This window comes from Pteropus medius, unplaced genomic scaffold (genome assembly GCF_902729225.1).
Source record: "Pteropus medius unplaced genomic scaffold, Ma_sr-lr_union100, whole genome shotgun sequence".
Taxonomy (NCBI): domain Eukaryota; kingdom Metazoa; phylum Chordata; class Mammalia; order Chiroptera; family Pteropodidae; genus Pteropus; species Pteropus medius.
The window spans coordinates 7369239-7394971 of NW_024340701.1; the positions used below are offsets into that span (position 1 = coordinate 7369239).

Genomic DNA, 25733 nt, shown 5'->3' on the forward strand with positions numbered 1-25733 from the left:
CTGAGTATGTGTCTCTGTGTTGGGGCATGTGGTAGTCATCAAGATGTCAATGAGTAGCACTTGGTATATTTCCATCTATCCATTCATTGATCCATCCATCCACCTACCCACCCATCGCATAATTCTTTCAACAGTGCCCGGTCATCAGTAGTTCTGCCAACTAGATGGATCTCAGGACAAAGAAAGGACGTGATTACCAAAAGGAGGCCAGAACATGCATGGAGGCAGGCTTGTGGTATTTGAGAAAACCTAGGAGAGAACTTCGTGTGTGAAGAGCCTTCCTGAGACTCAAAGTCCACAGACTGTGGTGTCACAAATCCAGTGACAGGCCGGACTGCGGGAAGTGCATCCAGGAAGATTTTCCTGACCCCTCGATTGGGTGAGAGGCCGCCTCTGTATGTTCCTCTCATGATCATCACAGTGGATGTCACTATGTTATGAGTGGGATCCTCCAGGCAGGACCAGGTCTGAGTCATCTTTGAGTCTCCAGGATCCAACACACAGATATGTGAGCTGCTTTGAAAGTCTTCACCAAAGCCAGGGATTTCTTCCCTTTTGCCTTGACTGAACATTTCCTGTGTCTTGCACTGCCCCATTAGGCCACCAGAGGTCAATCAAAACCCAAGAGTGTGGGGTTCAAAGCCGCTCTCTCAACCCTCAGCGTTTAAAGCCAAGTTCCACAGTCACTACGATCCTCTGTCCCTTCCCAAGCCCCATCTCTATACTGGGAAATCTTTGAGGCAGAGGAAGCACAGAGGCCACCCTTCCTCTTCTCTCCATCAGTCCCTATCCTGGCTGCAGGATACCTGCCACTGCTTACCTGTAGATCTTGCGGTAAGAGAGGTCACACCAGTAGATGCGATTGGTGGCAACTTCGACATCCAGAGCCACAACGTTCTTGAGCATAGGGATGAGGCGTGAGTAGTCTCGCTTTACCAGGTCTATCCTCCGCACTTCATGCCGGTTAGTGAAGATTAGGGATGGGCTTCTGCCAGCTGCCATTCGGGGAAGTTGAGAGAGAAGGGGTCAGCGCAGGAGGTGGGGAATCTAAAGACCAAGCCTCTATCACTGGATTGCTAGGTGATACCTCATTTTCCTGTAGAATAGGGGTGACAATTCCTATCTCATAGGTTAGGGGAGCAGATGAAATAATGGGTACAAAAAGCATAAGATGCAAAGGACCACGATTTTCATTCTTTCTATTAGATAAAAACTCCCCCTGAATTTTTTATAACCCCATTTCCTCCTCAGGCTTTCACCAATGGCCTTCCACAGCGTGACCCCAAGTTCCCTGTACAGCCTCATCACTCACTCTTCTAACACACTTTGATTCTAGCCACCAGACTACCTGTCATTACCTAGCCGCGGCAGAGTTCTGCTGCTTCAGGGCTTTTGCTTAAGTTGTCCCCTCTACTTAATGCATTTCTCCCTAGCAAATAATACCTCCTCTGCTTAGGGCTCCACTGCCAATAGTTCAAGAAGGGGTAATGCCAGCATTAACTATTTCAGAAAGATGACTCAGGCTCCAGTATGGAGGACAGACATTAGAGCTGGAGGTGAGACTAGAAGGACGAGATTCAAGGAGGTCATTGTGAGTCTTTAGTTTATGTAGAGTGTATTTGGGGACATGGCAAGAGATGAAGCTGCAGAGGTTGGCAGAGGCCAGACCACAAAGGGTCCTGTGAGCTGGGTGAAGAGCTTACACTTTATTCTGAGCAGGGATGGGATGTATGTAATATGACACAGATTATATATGTGCAGTGGAGACAACATACAACTGCTCATGTATATACAAAACCTATTTTTAGATTTAAGATTAGATTTTAGGAAGATCATCAGTGACCTAGATATTGCCAGCTACTCCATATGGAGGGTCACTGTCCCACAGGCCTATGAGGGCCCAGCACTTAACACAGGCTGCCGGTCCCCCAGCATGTTTTTAGATGTATCAGACCACTCTCAGGCACCGATAATGTCTGATAGCAACACCTGTACCTGGAGCTGCCTGTGCCTTCTCCCCTTCTTATTTTCCAGCTGACACTTCTGCAGGCCACCTGGTCCCTGTCACTGTGCATCTCTGCCAGGCTAATGTGTTCCCAAGGGGCAGGGTGGGACTTTCACAGAGCCATGTGGGGCCTGCGGATGGGTATGTGACTTGGGTGGTATGATGGAGACTATTTCAAAGCACAGCAGGGGTGACGGAGAGCATGGTACAAACAGAGAACATAGAAAAAAAGGGCTCCAAGTGCAGAAAGGAGAAAGGAGGAAAAGTGGCTTCAAGGTCCAGCTCCGCCACTGACAAACTATGTGATTTTTCTCACTCCGAAATGAGAGCAATAGCACTTTATCTTCCTGAAGGTAGGAGCTGGATTACAGGATATCTGGAGGTGGTTTTTACTAAGAGCTGTGACTATGACAGGAACCCAGTATGTTTATGATTTGAGTTTTTGTGTAACGGCACTTTAGATATTCATCGAAATATGGGGGGTTTTGTGTCTACATGAGAAATTGTGTGTTGTCTGCACTGCACATATATAATCCGTGTTGTATATTACTGTGTCCCCTGTGGGGGTAAGAACAGGTTGTATGTTACATATGACATACTAATGTATGTGCTGTATATTGTACAGTTTGGGTGGCATGTTTTTGGGTTTATGGGCTACATGTCAATTATTATAGCTACTATATTGTTATAATCTATATATGCTGTATACTGTATTTGTGCATCTGAACTCCATGCTCATAGATTCAACTGCCTACTCAAATACCTCCACTTAGATGTCTAGTTTTCTTAAACTTAACATGTCCAAAGCAATCTAATATTCCCCACCATCTTTTCCAACTCCATAAATAGCAATCCCATTTTTCCTGTTCTCAGCCCAAAATCTTGGAGTCAGCTTTGACATTTTTTTCTCCCACATCGCACATTTAATTCATAAGTAAATCTTATTGCTCTAAAATAAATCCTGACCTTCAAAATATATCCAGTCTGTCCAACTCTCATATTCCCACTGTAACACTCTGGTCCAAGCCATCATCACCTCTCTTCCGGATTATTGCAAAAACCTCTTAATTGGTTTCCCTGCTTCCTCTCTTGCCCTACCATCTATTCTCAACACAGCAGCCAGAGGAAGCCAGTTAAAATGTAAGACACACCATGTCCCTTCTCTATTTAAAACCCTTAAAAGCTTACCCTTGACTTAGAGTGAAATTGAGAGTCAGCCATCACAATGGTGTAGCAGACCTTTGTGATCTGCTTCAAGTCAACTCTCTGCCTTATCTCCTCCTATTCTCTTTGCTCCAGCTGCACTGGCTTCCTCAGTGTTATCTGAAACACCAGGCATGCTCCTACCATAGGGCCTTAGCACTTTCTCTTCTATCGCCTGATACTGCTGTCCCTGCAGATAAATGCATGGCTTATTCCTTCACCTCAAATGTCGCCTTCTCATAAAGGTGTGGGCTTCTCTGACCACTCTAAAACTATAACCCACTGCCCTCCTGGACTTCGCTCTTCCATTCCCTGCTTTATATTTCTCCTAAACCCTTATTACCATCTGCAATACACTGTATTTTATTTATTTATCTGATTTCTTGTCTGTGTCACCCACTAGAAGGTAAGTCCCATGAGGGCAGACAAGGATTTGTGTCTATTTTGCTTACTGCTGAATCCCCAGTGCCTATAACAAAGTTAGGTGTTCAGTATAAAGAACTGAATTACATGAATGAATTCAGTTGGCTGAACTGATCAATGTTAGGTCTGCACATATTCATGCTCTTTGTGTGAACTGCCTATGCTATGTATGTAGTCTGCATGGTCCAGTCTGTCTAAACATTGTATGTTGTATTATTGCGGTTTCTGTGGGCTGTACTGGGTGGCTCTATGAAGTGTCCATGTGAGGGTTAGTATACAGTGCATTGTGTGTGTGATGTGTATTTACACTCTGAGCACTGTGCATGCAACCTGCTTTCTGCGTGTGTGTATACATGCACACGTGTGCATAGCCATTCCTCACATATGCAGAAGCACATTGCATTCTATACCCCCTCAGAGTTTCCCCGTTACTCCCCATCTTGGGATATCCATACCGACAGCCTTGCAGTTCTTGGTTAATGTGTCCATCTCATAGCCAGGGTGGCACTCGCACTTAAAGTAGCCTTTGTAATTGACACAGATTTGGCTGCAGGCGTCTGGGTCCTCACACTCGTCAATGTCTGTGGGGAGGAGCAGATGTCAAAACTGACAGAAAGATCTGCCTTTGCTTGAAGGTGTGAGGGGAGGGTCTCACCGCCACAGGTCTTCTGGTCCAGGAGCCGGTAGCCAGCTGGGCAGGTGCACTCAAAACCGATCTTGAGGTCAGTGCAGATGTGGGAGCAGCCGCCATTGTTGTGCAGACACTCGTTCAGCCCTGGGGAGGGACATGGGCTCCTGAGGGTCCAGGAGCCAGACTGCAGTGGGGACCAGACAGGGGTGCACCCAGAGCTGAAGCAGAGACTAGGTGCAGCGGAACTCCCACAGAGCCAGGATGCTCTGTGGCCTCATTGAGCCTCAGCCTCATTAACCAGGCGACTGAGCAAGAGGAGGGCCAAAGAGGGGCAGGTCCTTGCTCAAGGCCAGACACACAGACAGTGACAGAGTGGAACCAGAATGCAGGTCCTTTGCCTCCCAGGCCAGGGCTCTGTCCACTGCCAGGCTTGAGGCAGCTAGGTAGTCTAGCTGCCTAAGGTCTTTCCTTTCACAAACACGTTTCTTCCAGCTCCTCCTTCCTTGTGACCTGAGTTGAAAGGGCCTTCATGTCATATACCACGTTTAACCCTCAGGATACCCCAGTAATCCCTTCTGAAATATCCTTGCTTTGACATCTCCAGCCTCTGAAGCCCACTTCCCTCCCGAAGCAGCTGGCTCCACCTGAACAAAGTTCTTCCTCATAGGATCAGCCTCACTGTAGCTTCTGCTTCCGCTCTCCTCTGCTGTGTAGGGCTAACCAGAGTCTAATGGCTCCCTCGGAATCTCCTTAAAGTGCTTATTTCTGGTCCTCTACAATTTAGGTACCTTTCTCTGGATTCATACCATCTGTCCATGTCCCTCTCCGGACAGGGCCCAGAGCTAACCCACCATGCGGAAGCAATCTGAACAAAGTGTGCCCTCTATTGAGCTGTGGTTATCTTAAGACTCCCAGGCCTTTTTCTAAATGAATTCTCTATCACGAACTACAATGGAATTTTTCATCTCCTCTCCTCTCAGCACTTGTCCCTCTTCCGACACTTAGTCATGGGCCTGGTCCCAGGGTTACCAACTGTTTCAAGGGATGAAGGGATGCCAGGGGGACATCTCGTTGCCCCATCATCCACTCCCTTACCACCTTCTGGCAGGATCCTAGAGGAGGTCAGAGAGGCCAGGACCAAGGCTCACCAAGTTCTAATAGCATCTTCTGAGTTTTAAAATCATAGAAGGTTAATTCTGCAAGCCAAGTGAAGGCACCATACCACCCCTCTGCCCACCAGGCTCATGCACCACCACTCCAGCCAAGCCAAGCAGAGCTGAGCTGAGCCAGCCACAGCCATGCACACAGCTGGTCTGAGCTGCCTCCCCCCAGGACATGCACAGCTGTGGATGCCCCACCTCCAGCCTGAGCCATACTTAGGGAATGTTCCCCTTCACCCCTGGGCCTCCTCCTGTTTCTCCGAGATGGCAGCAGAACTGAAAGAACAAGACCACAGCAACCCCATGACTAGGGGGCCTGGGAGTGACTCAGCCAGGCCTGGCCCTAGGAAGCCTCAGCCCCTTGGCATGGGTTGAGCCATGGTACCTTTGAGGTGGTCTCTGTGAGGTACCACCTCCAGGAATCTTTCTGTTACTCCAAGCCCTTCCTGCCCTCTCCCATACCATATTATTCCCTTGGGGCTATCTATTCATTTGTTCACCTACTCTCTGCCTCATTCATGTACCCACTCACTTTCTTCTTTTCCTTTTACAAGTAGCAGAAACTCAACACTGGTGTTTACTGAGCATGGATGGAATGGCATGTTTAGGAAGGCTCGGAAAGGGGAAAGGGGTGAGCCAAAGTGACTAAGGCTTCTATAGAAGAGGAAGGCAGAGTCCTCCAGGGCTGAGGTAGTTAGGGCAAGAACAGGGAGCTGGTCTGGACCTGTCCATCCTTGTCAGCCCTTCCCTAGAAGGCCAGCACTGAGGTGGAGGCTGAAGGGGAGTCTCTGGGCCTTCTCAATTCCATCTAGCCTAGAGGTGATTCTATTGGAGAGCCTGCAGGAGAGGAGAGGGGCAGATGGTCCAGAGAGCTTGGGCAGCATTTGAGGTCCCTCATAGAAGGAAGGGGCAAATCCTTCAGCAGGCCCTTCCCCAGCACATGCGCACACCTGCATGCATACACACACCAGCTTATATGCAGAGGCACAGACAGCCTATGGACTCCACAGACACATTCACACAGATGTGGGAACACACACAGAGACATGGGAATGCAATTCCCTTGCTTTACTCAGAGAAGGAGGCATGGATACAGATACTGGCTCTTACCAGCACAGAGACACAAACACGTGCGTACATACGTCTCTTTGGTGTGTCATGCAGAAGATGAGAGAGAAGAGAGTTTAGGTTAGCAGTCCCTGGCTAACTCCAAGTCTGGGCGGGGCTGGAGGCTAGGTTCAGTTGTTCCTGCTTCCCTATCCTCTCTTCCATAGGTTCCTTCTTCTGAGACTTTTCTTGGCAGGGCCTTTGGGGTGGGGGTAGGTGGAGAGTCTATAACCTGCAAGTTCAGGTGCAGGCTGAGTAACCTTCACCCAGCTATTCTTCCTTTCAAAATCAATTTTTTAATCTTCAACAGGGACAGAAACATGCTGTTCCTAGGGAGCTCCAGAGAGTGAAGTTCCTCTGAGTGCCCAGGAAGGGAGGTGCTGGGTGAAAATGTCTGCAGGAAGGTAGGGTGAGAGAGTCTGACCTAGGCTCTGTCCTCCCAGATATTCTCTGTCCAAACCCTTGACCTCAGAAATAAACTTTCCTGGAGCCCACACTGGGTTTCCTGCGTGTTTTCTAGGATACTCACCCCACCTACAGCCCAGACTCTCTTGTTCTTTCTAGCCTGGAACCCATCCCAACAGCTCTAACCATCAGGACAGCCACCCGCTTCTGCTCCTCACGCATATCCAGCCTGTTAGTCTGGTTCCCAGAAAGCCTGAGCTCCTCAGGGCTCAGGAATGGTATCACCCTCTGCTGCTTGGTCTGTCTTCCCCTTACCCAGGCCCTGCCTGAGCCGGGTGGCCTTGGCATGTGCCTCAACCGGCCACCTGCATGCTGTTTCCCACCTCTCCCTCTGCAGGGACTCCTTCAGGGGGATGGAAGGCCTCAGAGGCTGGGGCCCTGGCTAGGTCAGCAGGGTAGAAATACTGAAGAAGAGAGAACGTTCCAGACTGAGCACACACCCAGAGGTCTGAATGTGGAAGGAGTGAGGAGGAGAGGATGGGTTTGTGAGAGGAAGCACAACGTTTTGAGCATCTGGACTGGAAAGGAAAGGCCTAGTTTTGTAGAGATGCAGAACGAGAGGCCCCAAAAGTAAAGAGCCTGGTCTGAGGCCGCAGGGCAGTGTGAGAGGCCAGAGAGAGGGTCAGAGCAGAACAGGTGCTGAAGGGCAGGCAAGGGCTTTGGCCAGGCTGCCAGGAGAGGGTGTGGAAGGGAAGATTAGTTAGTCCAGCAGTTGGATGCGGACAGGTACTGTACCACACTCTTTCAGAGGCTCATCCGACCAGTCCCGGCAGTCCCTCTGAGCATCACACACTTTCCCGCCGTCCACGCACTCGCCACTCTTACACTGAAATCTGCGGGGACCCTCACATGTTGACTCTGTCGGGCCAGACAAAAGAGTGGACAGCACCTGTGAGACCTTCAGCAGGGAGGGCTGGCTGCATGGGAGGTGAGCAGAGCTCCAGCCCCAGTCCCCGCTGGTCTCTAGAGGGTGGCCTAAGACAGACAGCTGCATACAGGGCTGGTGGGAGCTCTGCTCACAAGGCAAGACCTCAGGGATGATCAGGACCCCAGCGATGATCAGGATGCCCAAGCATCACCTAGCTGGGCAGGGTTGGGGGCTCTCTGTCTTATCTGGCAGTATCAGAGCTCAGGGAGAGAAAAGAAGCAATGTAGCAACTCTACAGAGACCCTGGGGGCCAGACTGACCTCCTCCTGAGGGACACTTATGTCTCAGGGGCCTTGCTTCAGGGAGGCTGCCTCACCTCCCAACGCTTTATCCATTTCCCCAGATGACCAGTGCATCGGGGTCCCTGCTCTTGCAGCAGGTGAGTGATGACCAGAAGAGCCATCTGGGAATTAAGGGGGCTCCTAGTCTCTACTCAGTCTGGGAACTAGTGAGGGAAGCCACTTGGAGATTTGGACGTGGACAAATGGTGGGGGCTGGACTTCCTGCAGTGCCCTTTTGTGCCCCGCAGGTACTTTCAGCTTTTGCAAAGTTCTTAAAAATCTAGTTCTGGTGCTATTAGGACTCCAGGGAGGGGATCCAGATGGTTTAGGGGCAACTGATGCTCTGGGGAAAGATGCATCTCAAGGACTAAGGGGAGGCAACTCCCAACTCTGTTCTTCCTGGAGCCAGGGAAAAGCTCAGGGCTTTTCCTCACAGAGGACTCTGCCCCTCCGCCTCCAACCACACGCACCCTGCAGGCAGCCAGCTTCATCACTCCCGTCTGGACAGTCCTGTTCCTGGTTGCAGAGCTTGATTGCAGAGACACAGGTCCCATCCCCACACTGGAACTCATCTCCACGACAGGTTCCCAGCGCTGCCAGGAGAGGGCAAGGGGCGAGGGTCAGGGCCAACATGGTGTTGGGACAGCTTTCCTCTCCCCACCCCCACTCCGTAGCCATCCCTGGCAAGAACAGAACCTGTGGCTGAGCGTGGGAGTCCTTGAAGGACACCTGACCAAGGCACTTGCAGTGTACGGATGGGAGACTGAAGCTCAGAGAGGGGGAAGGCCTCACCCAGAGTCACACAGTACTCTGGCTGGCAGAGCCAGGACTAAAACTCAGGTCTCCTGTTTCCCTGTCCACTGCCTCTCCCCAGGGCCACCTCTCCAGAGTAGACACATAGCCTTTTGAGTCTTGTTGCTTAAAGACTTCATCCTTCAGCAAACCCTTCCTGAGCACCCACTGTGTACAGGGTGCTGTGCCTGACATGGGAACACAGAGACTACTAAGAGTCTCCCATTCTCTAGGAGCTCAAGGGTGCAAAAGGGGGCTGAGGAATGAACAGAGGACAACAATAGTGTGGGATGTGCTGAGAGTGTCTTAGGGACCTGCAGGAGCCCAGGGAAGTGACCCAGCTGGAAAGGTGGGAGGAATCTGGGGGAGGCCTTGAAGAATGAGCAGGCCCAGCAGATAGGGAGGGGAGGAGGAGTTCCTGAGTGTACCAAGGTCTCCCAGCGCTGGAACCAGTGGGTGACTGCCTGGGACTGGGAAGGGCAGGGGTGGGAGGTATGACAGAGAGGGCATCATCAAAGGACACAGGTACCCACGAAGACCCTTGGCCTCTGGAGTTAGACCTGAGCTTTGCAGACTAGTAGCCACGTGACCTCAAACCACTTTTCCCAAGCTACGGTAAATTGGGGTAATATAGACAAGCGAGGAAAGGAAGGTGTGCCTGGTGGACGCGTGGTGCGTCAGGCAGCCCAGGGCTGAGAGCAGCGGGGCTGGGCGCTATGGAAGGGCGGGGCTTACGGCAGTCGGCCTCGTCCGACTTGTCCTTGCAGTCGTGGTCGCCGTCACAGCGCCAGCCCAGGTGCACGCACTCGCCGCTGCGGCAGGCGAACTGGGCAGCGATGGCACAGGCAGCGGGCGCGGACGTGGCCCCCGGGCCAGTGCGGCCGCAGAGCTCCGCCACCTCGTCCGAGCGGTCCTCGCAGTCGAATTGGCGGTCGCAGACCCAGCGCTCGGGGATGCAGGCGCCGCCGTCGCCGCCGCAGCGGAACTCGCGGGGCCCGCAGGCCGGGTCAGCACAGCCGCGCTCGTCACTGCCATCGCCGCAGTCATCGTCGCCATCGCACACGAACACGGCGGCCAGGCAAGTGCGGTTGCTGCACTGGAATTCATGCGGGGCGCACACTGCGCGGGACAGAGAGCGGGTCGGCCCTCTGGACCTCATCCCCAGCTACCCGGCCCACTGGTCCTGCTACAAGGGTCCTGACCCTCACCTCTGGGCCACAATGAGCCCTGCTGGGGGGCCAAATGGTGGACATGTCCTCAAAGGGGCTTCCAATCCAGGTCCTGCCAGGGTCATGCAGGGTGACCTTGGGCAACACACTTGCCCTCCCTGAGCCTCCCCAGCCTGACTGAGTGGGAATTCTAGTCCTGCTTCCAGCAGGACGGTGGCACTAGGAAAGTCTCTAAAGCTATGAAATGCTGCCTGTCTTGAAGAACTTTGTGATGTCCTAGGAAATGATATGCAACATGAACAAGTTCTGGAGCTGTTTCTTTATAGTACAGCAGCACAATTTAGCCTCTCTGCTCCCTACCCCCAGTTGCCTGAACTATCCTGTCTAAGTCCCCTGACCTGGCATCCAAAGCCACTGTCATGGAGCCACTCCTCCGTCCCATTACCTACCTCATTCCTGCACATACCCTGGCTTCAGTCACACTAGACCATTTGCACACGTTCCCACTTTGGGCCTTTGCTCAAGCTGTTCTATCCGCTGAGTACATACCTCTTGCCATCACTGTCTCTACACTTTACAATGAGTTCTCATCATTCAAGGGCCCAAATTCCACCTCTTTCATAATACACTTCATGCTCCCCTGCTTGGGAAGCCTCCCTTCACTTCTCCTCTCCTGTTGGGTGCCTTTCATATCATGCTCGGGTGACTAGGTCTCATATCTTTCCTACTCTGTCTGCCCCATGACCACAAATGGCATGTGGATATGCTCTGAGACTAACTCAAGGCCTGGCACAGAGCTCCCTGCAGTGAGCAGGTGTGGCATGGATGGATTCTGGACTAGCCTGTGTGTGAGGAGTAATTTAAGGATGTGCAGTAGTTAAGGACACAGGTCACTGGCTCTGCCTGGGGCCCTGGGCTTCCCCTCTCTGGTGGGCTGCTCTGAACTCAGGAGCTAGGAGAGCCTTAGAGATTGCCAGCACAACTTCCAGTTTACAGATGAGGAAACTGAGACCCAGAGAAGGGAGCAATTTTACCAGGGACACACAGTCAGTCCAGGGTGACAAGGAAACCAGAACTCAGGTTGGGGCTCTTCCTTCCTACTCTGATTCTTCTTGGTTTTCTGGTTTTCTCCTGGAGTGTATACTTCCTGGAGTGTAAGCTGTTTCCAGAGCAGCAACCTCCTTGCCTCTTTCCCTCCTTCATTCCTTACACATAGGCCAAGAATGAGCCTGGAGGTTCAGGGGGCAGGTAAGCGGCCACAGGTAAGTGGTGGTGGCAGCACCAGATCTTTCCACATGGGGGCGCTAGGAGTCTTTTTATTTTCTAATAAAATTATTTCATTGTTTCTGAACATAAAATAGAATGATGTCTTCAGTTTCGCATGTAGGCAGCTCATGTCATATATTACTGACAGTTCTATCAAGTTTCTGACAGATGCATTTTTTTCCCCTTCTGGGTTTTTGGGATGTTAGGGCATTGGTAGGAAAAGTACACACTACGCTGTGATGTCTGCCTCTCAAGATTATGCCAATGCCTAGATTAGCTCCCCTCCTTCCTGTCCAGATGCAGCCAGTACATGTCCAGGGAGGGAGGACTCATTATGTCTAGAGTTCTGGGAGGAAGTGCTTCTTTGTACTGTGTTCTCTCCAAGGTTTTGATGCTGACAGCATCTTTAAGATCTATATTCACAGGCCTACGCGCAGAGACCCAACTCCCAGCATTCACAGATGGAAGAAGCTCTGAAGGATGAGAAAAGAGAGAATTCTTTTTCCTTCGTGCAGGTGGTTGGGAGCTGTAGAGGAGAAGCCCACTAATTCCTTCTAACACTCCTATCTGTAATAATTAACAAGAACTGTTCTGCCACAACATGCCCTAGTTAGAGCTATTCTCACCCCCTGCAATAGTGACTGATGGCCTTTATGACTGAGGAAACATCTGATTATGGGGGCTAGGAGGGGAAAGGATTCTCGTTGGCTGATGAGGCACCACAAAATTATCCAGCTGAAGAAACGAGCCAGTGCCTTCACTAGGGGTTTGAAACTTCTGGCCCCAGCCAGGATCTCCCCCCACGCAGATGCTTCCTACTTCAGACACATCCAAACTCCAGACTTAGAATCTTAAGAGTGCTGTGACTCAGAAGCCTCCAGAGGAGATGGCATCTACCCTGGGCCAGGAAGGATGGATAGGATGCAAATGCAGAGGCTGGTGGAAAGAATTGGGTGGAAGACTGTGGTGGGCAAGTGCCTACCTGGCAAAAGCTCCTGAGTGACTGCCCATACATATCTCAGCCCAGCTTCACAGCCTAGTTATTGACAGCCAGTCCATCTCCCCCATTAATCATGAGCTCCCAGAGGGAGGACTGTGTAGGATTCTCCTCTTTGTCCCTTGCAGAGCCTGGCTCCAGTAGGTGCCCATTGAATTGAAACGAGCAAGGCCTGGCCACGCTCCCCACTGGTGCAGGACCTGCTGGCCTGCTCCCCAGGAAGGAGATAATCCTGTGTTTGAAGCTCAGTGATGTGGAACAGTCCCAGTGACTACTTCCATCTGTCCCTGCTGAGGCTGTTGGGAATGTCTTCACCGCCTGGTGACATTTGCACTCGAATCTAAGATTTCAGCAATAGTCATCCTTCACACCTCAGGAATCTGTCCCCCCCACCCCACCCCACTGCCAGTGCCCTAGCCCAGGCCACCATTTCTTGCTATGGCCCCCTGCCTGTTCTCCCTGCCTTCGCTTGGAGATCAGTAGAGACTTATGGAATGGATGAGCAAATGTCAGGCATGGTAAAAAACTCATGAGCTTTACTGTCCAGACCTGAATTTGAATCTCTGTTCCAGTTCCATCACTCATCCTTGGGTCCTTTTCCTCGCTTGTCTGAGCCTCAGTGTCCTCACCCATAAATTGGAAATGATAATGGCTACTTATGAGGTGGTAATGAGGATGAAAGAAGAAAATGTCTCCAAAGTGCCTGGCCATTGCTAGTGTCCTGATCATCACCCTTTCCTCTCCACTGACCAACCCTCCCCCCGGCCCCCCACCGCCCAGGGCTGCCTGACCATGCTGGGTAGACATTGGGGATCTGACCCCGGACTCACAGGTGGCACAGCCGGCCTCGTCCGCTCCGCTTTCGCAGTCCTTCTCCCCGTCGCAGCGCCACGAGGCGGGCACACACTTGTGGCTGGTGGGTCCACAGCTCAGCTTCTCTGCAGGACACACCTGCTTGGCTGTGGAGACAGACACACATGCATGGCTGTGCAGACAGACACACGTGCATGGCTTGGCCAAGGGGGATACAGTGCATGGTGCCAACCAGTCATATTGCCTGGTCCCAGCCACCTGGCCTGAGGCCCTGAGAATCCATCAGAGACTTCCTGTTTCATGTCCCAGTTTCTTCATCTGAGAAGAGGCCCATGTCTGCCCCTAAGGCTTTCTGAATCCTACATCTGACTCTACTGCTGCCCTGCCTAACACCCTGGCTCCTGGTCCCTGGCACTCAAGCCAATCCTTGATCCAGCCAACCCCTGCCTGCCTCACCAGCCCTACCTCCCACCCCTCCAAACTTCCCCTTTAAGCTACACCAACATGGAGCTGCCATACTGTGCATGCATATCTGTCATTTCCCATCTGTGTATCCTTGAGCAAGACATATCCCAGTTAGGCCTTGGTTTGCCTTCCAGATCAATGACACCATTGCTAGTAGATGATGTATCCTATAGATGAAGTATCTGTAGATCTGTAGGGGCTCTCCAAGACCCCAACAGCTGCCTGGGTACAGTGCACCCCCTCTAAGCCCCTACCCTGGCTATGATGCCAAGCCTGCTGCTGAGAGCAGCCTCTGAGTGGCAGGGCCCAGTGGGACCTCACAGCTATAATTACTGCAGCCGCAATCAGAGGCTGACTCAATCAGGAGCCCGAAGCCCCAGGGCTGATTCTCAATTTGGAAGAAAGAATGAGAACCCTGATCAGGGCTGAGGATGGCTCTCGCCCTGAGCCTTCCAGGACGACCCACGTGACAGACCCAGCCAAGGCAGACACATCTGAGACCTTGGTGGCTGGCTCCTGACTGCCTTTCAGGGTATACCGGAGGCCCAAACTCAGTGGTTTCTAGGGTATGCCAGGCAGTCTTAGTCTTCACAATAACCCAGCAGGGTGAAGATTCTGTTGTGGCCTCCAGCACAAGGTCAGCATGGAGGTCAAGAGCATGGGCTCTGGAGCCTGGCTGCCTGGGTTCGAGTCCTAGATTGGTCACTCACTGGCTACCTACCTTGGCCAAGAATCCTTATCTCTGTGCTGATAAAGTGGTGATAATACTATTTCTACCTCACAGGATTGTTATGACAACTAAGTTAATGCCTGGAAAGCACTTAGGAGAACGCCCAGACCTGTGCGCACTGATGATACCTACTATTATTCTCCACACATAACAGGTGAAGATTGATTTATTCTCTCAGTGAGTGTCTATTGAGCACTGCTGTGCACCAGACACAGTGGAAGTCACATAGCTGGTTAAGAACAGAGTGAGGACTCAGAGCTAGCTGTGTCTGATGCCAGAGACTGGACACAGTCCATTGCACCCAGAGGCAGAGGGTTACTGTTGTCTGACCCTAGTTCTTCTCTTTGATCTCAGAACAGTTTACTCTCTTTTTCCATAGCTGGGATGAGAGGCCACAAGGGATGGAGAAAAGGGTATAGACAAGATGGGGTTGTCGGTGGGTATCTGAGTCCAGGCCTCAAAACACTACTGCACCATGGGAGAGGAGTTCCTTAGACCCAAGTGTGTACCCCAAAGTTATCCTTAGGAATGAATACATTTCATGAAATAGAAGGCAACCTATTGGAAATACAGGATTCACAGGATTCATTTTATAGAAATTTCCCTTTACAAATAACTCTTGGATTGAGCCCTGTAAAGTGCTGACACTCAAAGACCTTTTACAAAGACCACCTTGGGGCTGCAATGAAGAGTGGGTAAGGGCCTGAGAGTCAGGAGGTGGGGCCCTTCCAGGGTATATCTGTCACCAACACACACTGTGGGACCGCAGTATGCACTTCCCCTCTGGGCCCACCAGAACACAAGAGAGCTGAAGCTGACCAGCATTTCCCAGTCCTGACCAATGGATGAGGGTGTAGGGGCTGTTGGAAATGCAGAGTCTTGGGCCCTAGCTCATACTAGACTGAATCCAGACTTCAAGGGCAGAGCTCAGGAATCTGCATTTTAGTAACACCCGCCCCCACCCCTGCTGATTCCCATTTGAGAACCCCCAGGTTATCATTCTGCAAGTCCAAAAGCTTAGGATACTTCATCTATAGGATACATCATCTAAAGTGACAGCAGTGTTTGTTTGTTTCTAGCCCCTGCAAAAGCAGTGAGATGGAGAGGGACATCCCCAAGCCAGGCCTCAGGAAACAACCTTGCACAGGAGTTGGAAGGAAGCCATATTTACTGAGCACCTACAGTATGTCAGGCTGCTCCATGCTGAGGATTTAATAATTCCACATTTCAGTTTTACCCTTACTCTGACAGGTAAATAGTCTCTGCAAGCTCTGGGCACAAACTCGAGGGCCACCATTCACAAAGATCATCATCGTGTCAACAGTGCCCTTGGAGTGGAGCAGGGCAGTGGTCCCTCATCCATTTTACAGATGAGAAAACTGAGGCTCAGAGAGGCCAAGTAACTGGCCCAGAGATGCACAGCAGTGAAAGGCAGGATCTAGGTTCCTCTGATTAGAGTCCTGCCCTTTACATCAAACCCCACATACTCTTGTGGGTGAAGTGGTCCAGACCTGGCCCCAGACTCTACGCTCAAAAGCCCAGGTGACTGAAATATCTCTTGACTGTCTGTACCACCTCCGGGGGCCTGGTTCTGAAGACCCCAGTGCAGCAGGCAGCTGCTTGAACTTTTAATGAATATTTATACAGTTAATTGCATAACCTTTCAGCAAGGACAATGATTAAACAATCCGTCTGCTTCCTTTCTTTATAATTAATAAGACTTTTTCAGGGTCCCTAAATAGACAGCTCTAATTACAGGGTCTTGAGGATTCAGCAGTGCCTGACACCAGCCCTCCTGCCCTCAGAGAACCAAGGCACTGTCTTGGAATGCCGGGACACGCAAGTCCGTGGAGGTCATATTGAGGAGCAGCCACTGGAGTGACAGGAGACTGAGGCCCAGAGAGGGTAAGGGCCCTGCCAAGGCTACTAGATGCTGGGTGTTCCAACTGCCTATCTCTCCTGGAACCTCACTGCCTCTGTTGTGATGCAGCTCTTCCCCAAAGCCGGATGAACCTCACTCTCAGGGCTCCTGGGCAAGGCTTAGCGCTGGGATGTTGGTCTGGGTACGTTAGGTACTGACGTACATTACCTCCTTATGAGGTGGGTACTATCACTACCTTCATTTTACTAATGAGGATACCAAAGCCCAGATAGGGTAAGTTCTTTGCTCAAAGTCTTGCAGTGAAGGGTAGAGCTGGACTTCCATTCTGGGTCTTGATTCCAGTTACACTGCTTGTCTTATTGCACTTAACCACTGCACACGAGAAAGGCAGGCCCCACCAGTCCAAACCCTCTCTCCGCCCTGTCAGTCTCTTTGGCATCTCTGGGATCAAAAGTGGTCACTGGAGGAAGGAGGCTCACCAGGCCTCTGCTCAGGCAGGGTCTGCAAGATGGCAGATGGCCATCTCCGATGTCTACTTTCAAGATGACTGAAGCCAAAGGCTCCAGGCAGCACGATGCAGAAGACAGAGCATGGGTTTTGGAGTTGGACAGACCTAGGTCCAAATCTTATTAACTAACATGAAGGTCATCCTTCTGCAAGTCACTTAACCTTTCTACACCCTGGCTCCTCTCATCTGAAAATGGGGTTACATAATCTCCTATAGTTGGTAGGTGGTTTAAATGGGGAAACATGGCAATCCCTACACTCAGAGCCTAGAGCAAACTCGGAGCTCAGGAAACAATTGCTCTTGTTTTATGTCATGAACTGCAAATGCAAAGGGCTGGGAGGGCCCTGGTCTCACTCCTGGAGATCCATGTTTTCACAGTCCGCATGGACCACCGTGAAGTAGTCCCCATCCCAGAATTTGTACCTCTCTCTCTTTCAATCTCTCTCTCTCTGTTTTTCTGTCTGTCCCTGTCTCTCTCTGAGTTGGATGCCTAAGGGATGTTTTCAGCCTGCTATCCAAGTATCCCCAGGTTTTGAGAGGTAGGAGTGAAGAACTCACTGTCACAGACATCAGGAATCCTGTACAGTTGCCAAGGGCCTGACACTGCATCCTAAAGTGGCTGTAGGCATTGATAAATTCACAGAAAATCCTGCCCCAGAAACTCAAACCCATGGGTACTTTCTTTAATTCATAAGTTCACAAATTAATAAAAAAGGAAATGTCTGTTGAATAAAAGAATGAAAGTGCTTGACGGCTGCTTATTGAGTGAGCACGTCCGCAGTGTCAGGTCATGGGAGGCTCAGGGGCAGACGACCTCCAAGTGGACCAGAGCTCAGGCAGTGGGAACTATCAGGGTCCAGCTCCTGCCCCAGGAAGCATGGCATGGGACCGTCCATCGTACAGAATGGGGCAGTTAGACGACGCTCCTTCACACCAGGTCAGGCGGAACACTTGTAGCTAGGTCAGCTCCTAACCTGCTGGGTGATCTCAGAAAATCTCTAGGCTTTCATCCACTTCCTGGTCTATAATAGGAAGGTACATTTGGTGTATCGGTGAGGTTCCCTTCTAGGTGGAAAGTTTCTAAGATACGTGAATAAAATCCCATTTTCAATAAGCAGCAGCCAGAATTATAACTCATTCACCTTGAACCAATCTCTCCAGCCTCACTCCCTCCCCCAACAGATGCCTGAAGGTAGGTCAGAAGCCGTCCCCAATCAAGTAAACTATAATTAGAGCTGAAATGCTGCTTGCATTAGGCAAATGTCCTGGGCTTTCCTACTGTGACTCCTGGCTATATTTGATAGACACAGAATCCAGAACCAGAAGGAAACGGAGCTGGGAGGAACCCTAGCCAGGTAGGGGCAGATGACATAGTGGGGGAACACAAGAATGAAGATCTGCTCCCAAATCCCTTTCCTTCTAAATGTAATTCCCTCTCCCCACTCACTTATACTATTCTAAGATTTTTAATTGGTATATGTCCAAGAAAGGGCCTGAAGTCGAATAGAATAATAAAAATAACACTGCCAATTACTCCAGTACTGACACTGTGCATGCAATTTTTTTCATTTGATCCTCACATCCCCTATAAGACCGGTACCATGACCCCATTTTTCAGATGAATAGAGTGAGGCTCAGGGAGATTAGGCAATTTGTCTGAGGTCTCACAGGTTAGGGTACCTGAACCCAAATATATCAAACGCCAAACCCACTACACTTTACTATCGCCTATAACCTTTCTTTGAGAATGGGGAGGGGACTGTATCCTGGGAGCTGGCACAGTCTCCAGAAACCTGGTAGGCTGTGACGGTTGCTATAGCAACATCAATTAAATGGGCAGCATGTTAGCTGCCAGATTTTCATTCAGTCAGGAAGCTGTGAGCAAGCCTGCTACTAGGTCTTGCTGCCCCCAATTCTGCTAGACCCTCAAGGTCCCACCCTGGCTAACCTCCTCCAGGCAGTCCTCCCCACCCACAGGCTTTGCCCACCCCTGACGATGTAACTCTTTATGGGAAGTGGGATCCTGGGCCTTGTGTCCCAGCTGGGTATAGGCAAGAGAGGAAGAGGGTCTCAGAATCCTAAGAGTTCAGGAATCTTAGAATCATAGCCTTAGGAATTCTGGAAAGTTAGAAACCGGGCCCAGAGAGGGGCAGAAAAGTATACAGGACCTCATAACAGATCACTGGAAGAACCCAGAGAACTAGGCCTCCCAATTGCTTGTGGAGTCTGTCTGTTGTCATGGGAGGCAGACCAGCCAGGAACAACCCCTGTGTCTTGGAAGCAAGGCCCTCAACTTCTCTAGACCTCCAGTTGGCTGTCAAATAACAGTGCCTCAGAGCTGGGCTCAAAATGGGCCTGAGAGACATGGAAGAGTGAGGCCAGAGGGCCCCTGCATAGCCCTGAGGATGGGAAGTCAGCAAGTGCAGATGGGCGAAAGGGAGACAGACAGGGAAACATAGGGCAGGGCAGGGAGGGGAGAGACTTCAAGAGGGAGGATGAGAAAGGGGCAGGCAGGGAAAAGAAGCTGACCAAGAAAGCAGGGGTGGGCAGGACCCTGCAGGGTGGGGACAGGAGGAAGACGAAAGGGGCACCAACATAAAGAGAGATGCGGGGAGAAGCGGGAGCACAGCTCTCAGGCAGCGGGATAGATCCCCGAATAACTGTGACGAGGGTCCCCTTTCCTCCCTTTCTGCCCCCAGTGTTCAGGGTAACTGCTACAGTGTCATCCGGACCACTGAGCTGACTGACTACAATGGCGGAAAAGCCCCCTGTGGCTATAGATCCCCTCCCCAAACACACACACCAGGCTGCACACAACTCTGCCCCTCGTTAGTTGGGTAGCCTTGGGCAAGTGGCAGAACCTGTTCCAGACTCAGTTTCCTTCTCTCTAAATGGGGATCCATCCCCCCTACCCCACATCTAAGGTTGCCATGAGGATGAGTCACAGTGGGCGTGGCTGGACTTTGTTCCTTTTGAAGCTCAGGATAAAGCACTAGCTGCCCCCTACCCAGGCACCTCCAGGACAGCACTGGGTTTAGCTACTTGATGGGGTAGATAAAAGCTAGGGCCTGTGGCATGGCAGAGAAGGCAAGGGCAGCAATGCAAAGAAACAAGGGGGCCCCCTGTTTCTTAGGCCTAAGTCAGGGCTCACGCGCTCTCTGTCTCTCTCCTCCTCCCGGGCCCCTCCCTCCCTCCCTCCCTCTCTCTCTCTCCCCTCCCTTTCTCTTTCTCTCATGCAGAGACTGGTAGCTCTGTTGCTAGGAGACAAGGAAACCCAGTTATCACCAGGCGCAGCCCTAGATGGGACTCTGGCCTTCATTGTCCCCATCTCTGCCTCTGGGGCAACTGTGACCCCTAACAAGGACCTGGGACTGCTACTCGCAGGTCTCTGCCAGCCCCACCATCCTCCACGTGCTTCCCCCACCCCAAATCCCCCTGCCAGCCTTTTGTCTCAGGCTCACTTGGCTGAAGTGCTGCCCCTGGGACCACTGGGTCCTTCCCCACCCCCTTCTCATTTCCTTTTTAATTTAACAAATGTCATGGAATGACCTGCGGGGTGTAAGTTTGCTTTGAGGATTAGGCCTGGGAAAGAAATCACAGAGAGACAAAGCACTGAGTATGGAGGTGGGCCTGGGGCTAGGCTCTGGCCTTTCTGCCTTACCCCTGGCTGCCTCTGCTGCCACTCAGCCTGCCATGGAGGCTGAGGCTCCTGGGCTCAGCTTGTCTAGGGCAGTTGAAAGAGCTGAGGCCTTAAAGTCCTGGCTGGGTAGCCTTGGGCAGGTCACTAAACCTCTCTGAACCTCAGATGTCTGCCTTTGCAAAATTCAGAAAGTGACAGTACCTGAGGCAGCTGCAGGGATAAGATGAATTAATGTATAACAAGAGCTTAGCACAGTGCCTGGCACATAGTACATGCTTTATAAGCACCAGCTGTCATTAATACTATCAGAATGATGATTGGAGTCTTCGAAAAATAGAGGGGAGGCCTAGAGGATGTGCTATCGCTACTTCTGGGCAGAAGGCTGGAAAAGGCTGCTTCTAGCTCCTGGTACTGTAGGAGCAGGACCCAACATGCAAGAGGGCTGTGAAGAAAGGCCAGAAACAGGTCACTAGACACCAGCTACTAGATTCACCTGTTGGCCAGGAGCCCCCAAAGGCATAGCACATAAGTCTGGGGCTATATTGACAGATCACCTCACTTGAGCCTCCCAACCTCCCAACAGGGAAGATCTGATAAGTAAACTGAGGCCCAGAGTGAGGCCCTCCTCCCTCAGCCCAAGGGGCAGGACTCACTGCAAGCGGCCTCAGACTCATCGGAGCCATCAGAACACTCCTCCTCGCCATCACACTTCCACCGCTCAGGGATGCAGTGGCCATTGTCACAGGTGAAGTCGCTGTCCATACAGGTCTTCTTGGCTGTGGGGTAAGGAGAAGAGTGTGAGGGATCTGGCGGGCACAGGAGGCTTTTCTGAGACAGGTGACTGTGGGTGACTAGCATGTGCTGGACCACCTGACCTCCCATGGCCCTACTAGGCCACAGCGTGCTCTGCCAACCGAGAAGAGAGGACAGGAGAGAAAGGCTTATTCATCCATATGCATTTACTGAGCACCAGGTGGAGACGGGTGCCACAATTGTCCGGCCCTCCAAGTCCAGAATGCAAGTTCAAACAAGGGTGACAGAATCCATCTACCAAGGGAATGCCTGTTCCCCTGTCATAGCCTCCAGGAAGCCTTCCCTGATCACCTACGGCAGCTGCTTTAGCCCCTTCAGCCAGTTCTCAGTCCCTTTACCTGCCTGTCCTGCTCCCCGCAACCAGACCACAGTCGAAGCCCCTTCCATAAGCACCAAGGGGCTAGTGATAATAAATCATAAAGGCAAATGATTATTTTGTGTCAAGATTAATGAGTTAACTTCGGTTCAGAGTGGTGGAAAGACAATCTACTGGGCAAGACACCTACATCAGTTTCTGCCCCTAAGGTGCTTCCAGTCTGGACAGGGAGGTCTCCACATGGGAGGTGGGAGAGTTGAATACCAGCTCTGCCTCTTTCTATCTGTCTGACCTTGGGGTTGTTACTTAACCCCTGAGCCTCTGTTTTCTTATCTGTGTGATGGGAAGGAAACAAAAGGCTCTGAGGAGGAATAATAAGAAGTTACAATGTATGAAGAACACGCAGCTGAGAGCCTGGCACATAGCAGGTTTGGTAGGTAGCAGCTATTGCTGTTTTTATGGTTCATGTCTTAATTAGAAGCAAAGGAAATGGGGTGTTCTGTTCCTTCACAGGGAGCGTATGTAGAAGGCTGAGATCTCAACAGCTGGTAGCGTAACTGGGACAAGAACACAGGGACCACCAACATGGTTTGCTCTCCTCCCTGTCCCTCCTGTGTAGGGACTATGTTACATTCAGCACAGGACCGAACTCGGGGTCACTCTCAGTAGGGGCACTGAGCCCGGTGGAAACGTAGCTGTCCAGCCTCTGCTTGCATACCTCCAGGGTGGGGCTCCCCTTCTCTCCAGAAACTCCTTCCCAGTGGCCAGCCTTGGATTACGTACATCCTCCCATAGGCTCTCTGACTGCCTCTGGAGCCATGTGACTGCTCCCCCTGCCCTCAGCAGCCTGGCAGGGACTTGGGGAAAGTCACAGACTGTCCCGCATCCATTCCATTTCTGCCTTTCTTTTCAGTGGAATCCTTATAGTATATCTGCATTCTAAGATGAGTTTCTTCGCACTTTCCCTAGAAGAACATCTGTCTGTGCAGGGCTGGAAGAAACCAGAGGAAGCAGAATCCACCTATAGATGGGGATCCTGAGGCTTGGAGAGAGAAAAGCGTTGGCCCAGAGAAACAGCAAGGCAGGGATCAGAAGCTTTCCTGATTGCCAGCCCAGGGTCCCGAGCAGCATCTCTCTGAGCTCTGTGCGGAGGGGTAACTGTAGGTGATAGATACCAATGCCTCCTCTTGGTGAAGCATCTAAAAGTAAGTACACAGCACCTGGGGTACTTCCTAACAGAGTGTTCCTTCCACCAGAAGTTCAGCATCTAAAAAAGAGAGTGCCAGTCTCTGTGCTAGGTACTTTACCAGGAAACCCCATGACAAAGGGCCCGTTATGCCCCTACTTGACACATGGGAAAATCCAGGCCCAGGGGTGTTGGGTTATATGCCCAAGGTCACATCTGGGTGGGAGCAGGGCTACAATTTGACCTCACAGTCAGATGCCCCTGGTAGCTGCTGTTAATCCCATTTTATAGAAGAGGAAATTGAGGTTCAAAGAGGTGAGGGTATAGGTGGCAGAAGTGGAATTTTAATTCCATGTGGCAGCTACCGAAGTTTAGTCTCCCTTCACTAAGGCCCTTAGCCACCCGGCAATACCAGGCTAAGAATAAGGACCCCAGAAAGGCAGTGTGACCAGGTCTTAAAGGGCACAGGACAAGGCAGTGGGGCAGATCAGCCACAGCCCAGAGATAAACAAGGTATTTCCCTTGAAGTTGCCCAGAAATTGTGCAGCAGAATAAACCTGGGCATATGACAACTTGTGCTCTGCTAAGGTTAGGACTGCCCTGGGGAAACTGAGGCAGCATGGCCACTTTCAGGTTGGGGACTAGACTAAATCACCCTGATGAGCCCTGTCTAAAGTGTAACCACGTCGAAGGATTTGGAGTCAAAGCTGAGACTGAATCCTGGCGTGGCACCACCTCCTCTCTGGGTGACTCTGGGCAAGTTCATTCCTTTCCTGAGCAAGTGGGGATGGTGGCTTTCCCATGCAGCACCGACACAATGACAAAAGGCAAAAGGCTTTCTCGGGGGATCTGAGCAAGCATCCCAGTGCTGAGTTGTTCAGTGTAATGAGCCTGACAGCCCCTCATCAAGAGGCTACATCAGTCCTGCCAAGAGATGAGGGCTGGGCAGTCTTTCGAGGCTGTCAGAGCAAACCGTGCCAGCCCCTCCCTCCCCCCTCTCCTGGCATTGGCAGCCATGGTTCCAGCTCCCAGGGTGATTCCCCAGCTGGGCTTGAGGCCGTGGCTCCCTGTTTCCAGGGATTCATGTCTCTCCATGCCAGTCGCCGCTTGGACAATGCCCACCTCTGTGAGTCCCTGTACTCCACAGTCCAGGAGCAGTACATAGTCATCCAGGGTCTGCGACATCATAATCTGGTGCCATGGCAACAGATGAGCTGCCACAAAGGACTTAGGATTCCAGAGGGTGGTGGGGAGGGGCTGATCCCAGGGCAGAGTGGGGGAGAATGGGAAATCCAGGACAAAGGAAGTGGGCATTGCTATTTATAACAAGAATCCTGGCCAAGGAAAGCATCAGACAGTCCATGGTCAGTTGAATTCCGCTCTGCCACTTGTAGGCTGTGTGACCTTTTGCAAGTTACACAACTTCTCTGAGCCTCACTTTCTTCATCTGCATTCAGGGATCATATCCCTGCTTCACCGCACAGGGTTGCTACGAGGAACAAATGAGCTAAGGATGGTGCCAGGGCATAAACTGAAAAGCATAAAAGTGCACGTTTGTGGTGTATGAAGTCAGCAGCTCTAGCTGCTATGTGCATGACATTGGGCCTTTCAGTCATACTGGAAATGGAGGTGTGGTGCCGACTGAATCTTAAGGCCCTCTCTGCGCCCAGAGCCTATGATCTTGTGAAATTATTATGATCACTCAGCACCTCCCAGCTTCTCCACCCCCAGAGGAGTCCTTCCCTGAAACAATATGCATCCTTCACATTGTTGTTCCCCACCCACGCTCATCTGCAGCCCCAGTGCAGACAGGGGGCTTCAAAACAAACATTAGTCAGGACTGCCAGGTGGAGCTGCTTGGTGTGGCTTCTTCTTGGCAGTCACAGTGCTTCGTCATGTCAGAGCCTTGAAGAAGTGGCTGCTCAAAGTCACAGCACATGTCCAAAGGAGGGCTGCACCTGAACCCAGGCATTCTGACTCCAGGTCCCACAGTGTGGCCAGGAAGCTGTCGGGGAGGGGGAACTGACCCAGCCCAGGGGTCCGGAAAGGCTTCCTGAAGGAGGGGACCATGTTCAAGAAAGAGGAGTCAGCCTAACAGTGAGAGTGAGGAGAGTGATGAAGGGCATTTCAGGGTGAGGGATAACAGGGTCTAGGGCGTGGAGCAGAATGGCCGTGCAGGGCTGCGGACCGGGTGCGCCACCAGGCCCAGGGCCAACTCACCCTACCTGACACAAAGCTACCTCTCAGTGGCCCAGCATGGGGGCCTGGATCTTCCTGAACTCCCCCAGCCTGGCTCTTCCTGAATTCACCCAGCCTCTGCAAAGCACAGGATGCTGTTGGGCAGCCAGCAAACCCACCGCTCCAAGCTGTTAGGCTTCCTTTGGGGCTTCCTAGCAGAGGAAGAGAGAGACAGAGGGGAGGACAGAGAACAGGGGGCCATTCACCAGATGTTTGGGATACAGCACTGATCATTTTCCCCCTTGGAGATTCATGATGCCCACTGGCTTACTAAAGGCCCTGAGAAAGCCTGCAGTAAAGATACCGAATTGACTTTGTTTCCTCCAGCACTTCCCAAACTCGTTTAGCCAAGAAATGACTTTTTTGGTTGTCACATCTATTAATTTCCCAAGAAACAAGTGGTCCAATAAACCATCCCCGAGAAACACCACTGTAGTGCAAGCCCCTCATTCTACACATAAGAAGATGAAGCCCAGAGAGGTGAAAGACTGGCCTATGGTCACACAGCAGAGGCTGGTACCCAGTGTTCTGTCTCTGTACCAGCTCCACCAAGCTATGAAAAATAGGAGAAGGTGTTCACAGAGCACTTGGCCCAGAGTGAAGCTGAGGGGACACCACTGGGGAGACCACAGTCCTCAGAGCAAGGACATGTCCAAAGAAGAGCCAGCATGAGGAAAGGGGGTGCATACCAGGCCACACGGGACAGGGAAATGAG

At 51.5% G+C, this 25733-nt stretch overlaps 1 protein-coding gene across 21 annotated transcripts in view; it reads right to left on the reverse strand.

Annotated features, from left to right (window-relative positions):
* LRP8 (LDL receptor related protein 8) overlaps window positions 1-25733 on the reverse strand; it is a 73838-nt gene that overhangs the window by 20314 nt on the left and 27791 nt on the right. For 6 of the 21 annotated variants that reach the window (XM_039886547.1, XM_039886502.1, XM_039886494.1 and 3 more), the window contains exons 3-11: window positions 21119-21241; window positions 13258-13386; window positions 9731-10114; window positions 8674-8796; window positions 7730-7852; window positions 5621-5698; window positions 4287-4406; window positions 4087-4212; window positions 821-995 (exon numbers count right to left, since the gene is read on the reverse strand). In XM_039886547.1, the coding sequence (XP_039742481.1) occupies window positions 821-995; window positions 4087-4212; window positions 4287-4406; window positions 5621-5698; window positions 7730-7852; window positions 8674-8796; window positions 9731-10114; window positions 13258-13386; window positions 21119-21241 (1381 nt within the window). The remainder of the gene's footprint in view (window positions 1-820; window positions 996-4086; window positions 4213-4286; window positions 4407-5620; window positions 5699-7729; window positions 7853-8673; window positions 8797-9730; window positions 10115-13257; window positions 13387-21118; window positions 21242-25733) is intronic. The other 15 variants (XM_039886507.1, XM_039886516.1, XM_039886556.1 and 12 more) reach the window with 9 other exon arrangements.